The sequence below is a fragment of the Apis florea genome, unplaced genomic scaffold (genome assembly GCF_048593485.1).
Source record: "Apis florea isolate Af1SG1 unplaced genomic scaffold, ASM4859348v1 contig_1767_pilon, whole genome shotgun sequence".
Taxonomy (NCBI): Eukaryota; Metazoa; Arthropoda; class Insecta; order Hymenoptera; family Apidae; genus Apis; species Apis florea.
The window spans coordinates 589,904-598,757 of record NW_028256473.1 but is presented as its reverse complement, the minus strand read 5'-3'; the positions used below and the strand labels follow the sequence as shown (position 1 = coordinate 598,757).

The following is an 8,854-nucleotide window of genomic DNA, read 5'->3' as shown; positions in this document are numbered from 1 at the left end:
ATAAACTATTAACATAAATATATTTATTAAATAATCAAGCCTGTATATATACAAATAATTAAATAAATTATATACATATGCATAATTGAATTTTATATATATTTTTGTATATAAATCTTAATTATTTAAAAAAAACCATAATTTTTTTTTCATGAAAGCCGAAGATTAACTTATATCATTTGAATGGCATGCATATACTACACATACATATATAAGAATTATATATATATATACATATAACCTCTTATATTGTATTTGTTAAATTGAAGCTGCTTTCAAACAAGATAAATTTATCAACTACCTTTTTACATACATGCATACTAATATATATATATATATTTTATACGTGAACTATACATATATACATATGTATATATATATATATATCTTAATAAGAAATTAAATTTAATTTTATTTTGACAGATGCTTTGAAATGACGATTGAGGAATGAACAATTCTCGATTTGAAACAAGTCGATAACAACTCGATCAGTGAGAACAATCAAAAGGCATCTCAAATCGGTGGATTTTAAGTCGGGGTTGGGGTCGGGTTCGGGGTCGGAGTCAAGTTCCTTGCTTGCGACGTGCGCCGTAACCGTTGCGCCGTGTAACCTTCTGTCAGCCGTCGTCGGCAGAGAGCGAGTACTCAGTGATTAGAGGAAAGATGGCTACGAACTTTGGCGTAGAGTGCCAGTACTTTTACGAAGATGTTGTCTATCGTGTGGATAAGAAAGGAAACGTTGTGTTTGGAATCGTTATGGAAAATGACGATCAGGATTTATCCGAAGAAAGTTCTGACAGCGAAGAGAGCCCGAAAAGAAAAAAGGGCGAGATTCGCGTGGTCTGGCATCCCTCCGGTGTCGAGGAATTGGTCAGCTCAAAGAAGGTATTTAACATTTAATATGATAAGAAAACATTTCTCTTAGAAATAACAGATTATATATTAAATGATTTTTAATATTTTACTATGTCATTTTTCTTCTCTTATTGTATTTGTTTTTAATTTTATGCAAAGCGACACCTGTCACGCCAATGATATCTACAATTGAATGTTACGTTCAAATTTGAATCCATATTTGATATAATAACGGTGATTTTTCATTGTTATAAAAGATACTTTTTAATTTATTTTTTATTTATAGGTACATTTAGCAGACAGAACGCTTATGCCAGGAGATGTTGTACGTCGAATGATTAAAGGAAAGGATACACAAAGGGGATATTGTAGAGATATTGAACTTACTGCCTGTGTTCAAGTGATTGGTACTAAACAAGTCCTTACCAATATTAGGAGTGAAGATTTAGTTCCTTTGGAAGTATGTAATCATGCATTTATAATACTTATTTTACTATAAAATTAACTCATACATTTATCTATAGGAATTTGCAACAGATATAGCTGTTTGTATGGATTCATGGGTTGGTGGTATAAAAATGGCAAATTTTAAATTATGGCTTACTACACCTGATGGATCTCGTTGTGTTATAAATGAAACAGATTCTCGTGTCTTAGGACAATTAGAGGAGAGACGTGATAATGTAAGAATCAAATCCAGAATAATTGTTTGATCAAAAATACAATAAAAATTTTTTAGGACAATGATTTTCCTCATTCTTCTGAATTTTATCCTGGTCAAAGTTTATGGGGACCAGTTCACTGCCTAGAAGATGCACAATGGATTACATGTACAAAAGAAATGAAAGCAAAGAGAAAATCCAAGCCACAGAAATTAACAAAAGTAATTGTAGAAAAGGTAGAAACAGATTGGGTAGGAGTGCACTGGCAGTGTAGAGCATATTCAAAGGATGGTGCTTGGTCAGATCAAGCTCAGCCAAAATTTGTAGTTCAAGGGGAAAATTTGAAAAAATTAAAATTATTGAATGTTTTTGAACCATCTACTGTGCAAGTAGGGGATCGAAATTTCTATGTGATTAAAGGTGATGAAAATGTTATTACAAGAGAACAATGGAGAAAGCAACAAAGAGACATTTTTCAAGTTCCTAAACATAGTCCAAAGAAAACACGTCCAAATATCAGTGTTACAAAACCAGTTGAAGATAAAAAGAAGGAAAAAGACAAAGATAAAGTTAATGAACAACAAACAGAAGAAAATGCTCATAATAATATTAATAATTTACAAAATATAACAAGCAATAATACCTTAATGCCTCCAGTACAAAATCAGAATACTGAAAGTTCAGATGATTGGGATACAGAAGATACTGGATCACAAAGTGATAGTGCTTCAGTAAGATTTTTTTAATTAGATTTTTAAATTGTTATATAATTTATAATAAACTTTAATCAATATTATTATTATTATACAATTTAATTAATATTATTATGTAGGTATCTAGTGGATGTTCCAGTATGTCATCTATGGGTAAAAAGAAAAAGGGTCCAGCTTTAATGACAAAGGTATTAAAGAAGAAGAAGCTTTGTAAAGCAAGAAAAAAAGTTCCACCAGTCCCACTAATTGCAGGAACTAAAATTGTTGTTGAAACATTATCTACAAGTACAAAAGCTAATGTTGTATGGCAAGATGGTTCAGTAGAATTTGGTAAATTTTATAAATCTTTTTCCTTGTATATGATTTTTTTCTCATTATTTATTACATTTTTTAATAATGTAAAATTTATATAATTTCTATTTCTATTTTAGGTATTCCATCAACACAACTTTATCCAATTCATCATTTAGATGATAAAGAATTCTTCCCAGGTGATTTTGTAGTTGATCAAAAAGAAGAATCTAGAATGTATGGTGTAGTTCAAAGTGTTGACCATCAAGGTAGAACAGCTAAAATAAAATGGTTTAAAACATACACTTCTACTCAAAGTCCCCAGTAAGTACTAATATATTCGTAATTGAATCAATTTTATTAAAAAAATATTAAATTACATAAATATTTTGTAGACCAACTTTACTAGAAGAACGTGAAGTTAGTGTATATGATTTAAAAGATCATCCAGACTTTCAATATAGACCAGGTACATTAGTAATTCGAATAGCTAATTTTGAAGGTGAAGATGCTGGTTGTACTGCTGGTCAAGTTCTAGATAATTACCCAGAAGGACGAGTTAAAGTGTGGTGGGTTGATGGACATGTAAGTATGTGTTGGCCTCAAGATTTGTATAAAGTAGGTGAATATGATAGTGACGAAGGAGAACTATGGGACGATGTATCGTCTGACGCATCGTGGGAAACAGAATTGGAAGATTGCTTTATCGCTGATACAGATGGTACAGAACAAACAGAATTAGAAAATATAAAACCAAAACTGGCCGCACACATCGAAAAAGCTCGCATTGCAATGTCTAGATTGGAAGAAATCTTTACCCAAAATCCTTCACTTCAGACAACTGAAGTTATGAGAAAATTATTAGAAGTTTATAAAGATTGTCGATACATGGATAAACTTATGGGTACTTCTTTCTTTCATGAATGTCATTTTCAAGGACTTTTGGAAAGAGTTCGAGAACGTGGTCGAGCAAATGTAGCACAACGTATGGCGGATCAAGTAACAAGATTATTTACACATAAATCTGATGGATCGGAAGAAAATGTAGATAAAAATAATACAGAAAATTCTAACAATATAGTACAATCAGGAAGTAATCTTTGCGAAAAAATTATTACTACTGTAACAGACATGACAGAAACTACGGAAAATAAAAACGATGAAATTACCAATAAAAAAAATATAAAAGATGAAGAATCAATTGATCGTTTATTTATTAACGTTAATCCTAATCCTGAGGATTCTGGATTATATTCTGCAGAAAATTCAAAAAAAGAATCGGGCTCTAGTGAATCAAGTGGAGAATTTCTACTTAGCGAGGATGTAAATAATGTACCTGATCGTTCAGTAGAAAAATCAGAAACGAGTAAAATTTCCAAGTCTCAAATGCATATAACGAGTTCTCACGTAGCTAGTTCTCAAGTTTGTGTTAAATTATGTACTCTGATAAAAGCACAACTCGTATTGGCGCATGCAGAAGTTTCTAGACGATTCGGATTATCAAAGATGTCATTATCTGATGCTGAAAAGGGATCATCACCTTTAAAGAAACAAAAGAAAGAAGAAGAAAAACGTATAGAATTGTTACAAGAACCATCAGAATGTTCCATAGAAATTCCACCACCAGTATATGCAGAAGGGGAAGGATTTTCTATAGAAGAGACTGCACCAGATAGTCATAAATTTAAATTAACAATGTTTCAGCCTACGGATCCTACAAATTTTTTCAGAACTGTTTCTAAAGAATTAAAGCTTTTGAAGAGTTCTCTTCCACCTGGTATATGGGTAAAAGGATTTGAAGATAGAATAGACTTGTATTCTGTAATGTTTCGTGGACCTGAGAAAACACCATATGAAGATGGTCTTTTTCTTTTTGATTTTCAATTATCCGCTGATTATCCTGCTGCTCCACCACTTTGCCATTATATTTCTTACTGTAATGATAGGTTAAATCCTAATCTATACGAAGATGGTAAAGTATGCGTAAGTTTACTCGGAACTTGGTCTGGTCGTGGAACAGAAGTATGGACAAGTTCTTCAACTCTATTGCAAGTTATAGTCTCAATTCAAGGCCTTATTCTCGTACCCGAACCATATTTTAATGAAGCTGGATTTGACAAACAAAAAGGTTCTCAACAAGGAAAAGAAAATTCAAGAATGTACAATGAAATGGTTGTATTGAAATTGGTTCAAGCTCAAACTAAATTATTACAACATCCACCTCCTGTATTTAAAGATATTATTATTGAACATTTCAAGAGACATGCAAAAAAATTATTACAACGTTTAGAGTTGTGGATGGAAATTTCTGAACAACATAATAATCAACATCCATTATCTCCAGTAACACCTACTACTTTTAAACAAATATCCGATGTTGGTATGTTGCAATTTCTTTTTTTTTTTCTTTTTCTTTTTTTTTTTTTTTTCTTCATTAATCTACATTAAAATATCCATCTAGTTTTAATAATTTTTTTTTAAATAAAATATAATAATAAATTTTTATTAATGTTTTAGATAACAAAATTTTACCAGAATTTCCATTAATACCAGCGTCCAGAGGTTTCTGTATAACACTCCGTAAAACTTTAGCTACATTCAAAGAAGTATTGATTAATGAAAATATTATAGAAAGAAACAACGATATACATGGTTGCGAAAATTTGAAAGAACAAACAAAGAATGAGAATTATGAAGCAAATAAAATTGTTGATAATAACATAGTGGAACATAGTAATAAAAAAAGAAATGAAGAAAGCTGCAAATTAACTCCAAACGGTAATTTATCGAAGGACCGTATTTCATCTTCCTCGACGAATATTTGTTCTACGCCATTAAGTGAAACGAAGAAAAGTACGTCGGATCATACTATCAGCTAGCCACAAGGTAAACTTAAATTTAAACCTAAAAATTTAGTTCGTAAAAGATATACGATTATTCGGTAATACAACAATTTATTATATATATATAATATATGTATATATATATATATATATATATATATATAATATATGTATATATATATACATATATTATATATATACATATGTATATGTATTAAAGATATGTTCAATGATGTTCGCGGTATTTATTTATTAATATGAACACCACTATTAACCAGCGATAACTTTTAACAGAAATGCCGCTGTCATTGCTCCGCAGCTAGAGATACGTAACATAATAAATGCGATCAGATAGGCACGTATGAGCAAATAAGAACTTGTTCTTGTATACAATTTCGTAAATTTCTGAAATATATAAAACTTAATTTATGTGATGTTATATAGAATATATAATAATAAAAACATATTATATATAATATATAATATTATAATATTTATGAATATAAAATTAATATTTGGCCACGGGATAAAAATATATACGGAATATCTTACATATATTTAATTCTCTAATTCTGCAATGAAAATAGAATAGCGTTTTTGCAAACGCAGTAATAAACTTGACTGAATTATTTAAAAAAGGAAACACGAAGAGAGAAAATAATTTCAAGTATATATATATATATAAAATAAACGAAAAAACATTGTCACTTTATAAAAAGTGGTAAAAATTAAAATGGAAAATAAAGTAACCGGTAGCAATACGTTGAGCCAACATAAGAACACTTCGCAATAGAATTTAAGAAATACGATAATAATAGTTATTAATTCTAAATGCATTTCAATGAGTATTCTTCGAATAATTCGAATAATAACGTCAACTAACTTATAAACAAAAATTCATTAAAATATTCTCAATTATCTATAAAAACCATTATGCCATCCAATAATACAATATTTCAAGTGAAATTACGAAATGATTTTGATTGCATATAGGTTGTAGCTTAGGCACAAAAGATTCGTATTTAGATGAAAAACCTATGACAACTAATGTCCAATGTTATAGACACTTCTAATGTAGGTAAATTATAGGAAATTATTAAACGTTCTATTATCTACAATGAAAAATTTTTCTTTATCGGTAATTTGTTTCGTATACTTGTAGAAAAAATTGTTTTCGCCAACTTTTTTTTTTTTTTTTTTCCAATATGTCATAAGTAATTCAATAATAAAATATTTAATATTGTTATGAATAATTGAGGAGAACATTAGTACTTATACGATATAAGTCTTTTTCAGTATTATTTATATTTATTTTTGTTTAATTCTATATTCCTCCAATGTAATATAGAATGCTTGTTTATTACGTATTTCTGTAAATTTTAAAATGAATGCATATAACTGGAAATACGAAACTTAATATCCATGAAATGGAATTATGCATTCTGAAAAGGTATATTGCACGCAACGAAATAATCGAAGAACGATCAATGTGTTAAGAATAATAACATATATTTATTTTCTTATACTCGATATTATGTTATAAGATCTTGTTTTATTTATATTATTATGTTTTATTTATTTCTCGTAGTAAGAAAAACCCAAAAATGTGTGTAGAATTTAAAATAATTATTTGTGTATAACTGCCGTATTATTTTGTTGAATGAGTAAAATTTCATTGAAAAATTTGTTTTTAAGTATGATTTATTTCGTAGTACATTTGTATATTTATACATTGCATTTTTTTTTTTTTCCTTTATTTCCATGTTTATATTTATATATCAATAAATGAATAATTTTTGTTACTAGGTAATGTTTAACTCTATTAACTAATTATCTGGCAATATAAATTAATACAATTTATTGTTTGTTCAAATAATCATTTCTTTGTGATATTTTTACGGTACCGGATATGTACAGTATATGCGCGACTTAAAACATTAATGCACAAATTCATATTCCACAGTCGTGCGAAAGTATAATTAGTTTTGGAAAAAATTGAGTTTACGTGTTAATACATCTAATATATGTTTCATATATCGTTATATATATATATAACGATTTATTTTTTCGTGGAATATTTGTGAAATACATACATTAATAGCACGGAATTTGCGTGTTAATGAAGAATATGCGATTACATAGTACTGTACATGTCGAAGTGTATCTCTTCTGCAATAAATCAGCAGATTTGATATTCTTCGACCATATTGCAGTGTCGTCAAGCAATTGCCTTAAAGTGCGGCGACTTTGGAATTCTTGCGCCAACAGGGTGCACTCGAGACGGGTACAGAGACGAGAAAATAAAAAAAAAAAAAAAAAAAAAGAAAACGTATACTTTACGCGAAGGTTTTCTTGAAATTATATGGTGCTGAATACATAAAAAAATATGAGAGGAAAAAGATCACAATGATACCAGGGAAATTACACTTTCTAGAAAATAAAAAATGGGAGAGAAAATGTTAAGTAAAATGATAGCTAAACTAGATGAAGAAAAGAACTGGAAGGAAAGAAACGATGCGAGTATTGCCGTTTAAGGCAGAAAGGAGCTTGTTATTGTGAAACGTGATGTTTTTGGAAAGCCTTGTATATGTGCCAGCTATTTCAATTTACATTATGATGGTAATTATATTCGTAAGTTGCATAGAGCTTTATTTTCGCCGTAAATTACTTTAATATTATATAAAAAAGAAAAAAAAACAAATGCAATATATTTAATTATTCGAGTCAGCATATAAAACGTCGATACCAACATTTTAAATGCTGTTTCGATATCATGATCCTTTGAAACGCTTCTATAAAATATATTGCACCACTTATTTTATAAATTTAATTTATAGATACTATTAACATAAAATTTAATTAAATTTGACATATTTAAACATATTTAAAATAAATATTTCAAAGGATCAATGAACAATTACATCAATATCATTAAGATGTTCATTTTAATTATATGATATTTGTTATTTGATATTATATCCAATTTTATGTCATTTTATTTCATATATTATTAGGGAAAGGATAGTTCTTTCATTTCATATTTAATTGAAGATTTTTTCACGTTGGTATCGGCTAATCTAATATTACAACGATCTTGTAATGAGTTAATACTTGTAACTCAGTTTCCTTGATTTCTATTTAATAAAATATCAGTATGCAATTAAAAAATATTAACTGACTATAAATTTTTTCTGTTTAATAGATCCTACCCATACTCACCTGAATCTTCGACCTGCACTCCCGATAATCTGCTTTATATCCGAACCGTCAAATTCCAAAATATATTCTGGATTTCCACATTTCTTTAGACTATTATTCAATATCAAGCAGAAAGTTTAATTGTTAATATTTAAATAGTCTTAAATCAATAGTGTACAATGTCGGATTAAGTATTTTATATAAACTATGTACATACATTATATTATGCGTGTATAAATTTATTTTAACTAAACTTTTGTTCTCTTTTCATATTTATTTAAATAATTATTTA

The 8,854-nt window shown here is 28.6% G+C and overlaps 1 protein-coding gene across 4 annotated transcripts; it reads left to right on the top strand.

Moving 5' to 3' along the window:
• Window positions 1–12: 12 nt before the first annotated feature.
• Window positions 13–8,815, top strand: LOC100866181 ((E3-independent) E2 ubiquitin-conjugating enzyme UBE2O). 4 transcript variants are annotated; one of them, XR_015292279.1, is made up of 10 exons: window positions 13–885; window positions 1,142–1,315; window positions 1,380–1,538; window positions 1,595–2,248; window positions 2,350–2,560; window positions 2,662–2,845; window positions 2,917–4,901; window positions 5,039–5,407; window positions 7,799–7,983; window positions 8,567–8,815. XR_015292279.1 is itself a non-coding variant. In XM_086908976.1 (9 exons), exons 1-8 carry the CDS (start codon window positions 664–666, stop codon window positions 5,398–5,400), a joined length of 3,951 nt encoding a protein of 1,316 aa, XP_086765102.1. In that variant the 5' UTR covers window positions 13–663; the 3' UTR covers window positions 5,401–5,407; window positions 8,567–8,815. The 4 variants fall into 4 exon arrangements, 2 of the variants coding, with proteins under 2 accessions (XP_086765102.1, XP_086765096.1); XR_015292278.1 differs by having other exon boundaries at window positions 7,578–7,983; XM_086908976.1 differs by lacking the exon at window positions 7,799–7,983.
• Window positions 8,816–8,854: the final 39 nt, after the last annotated feature.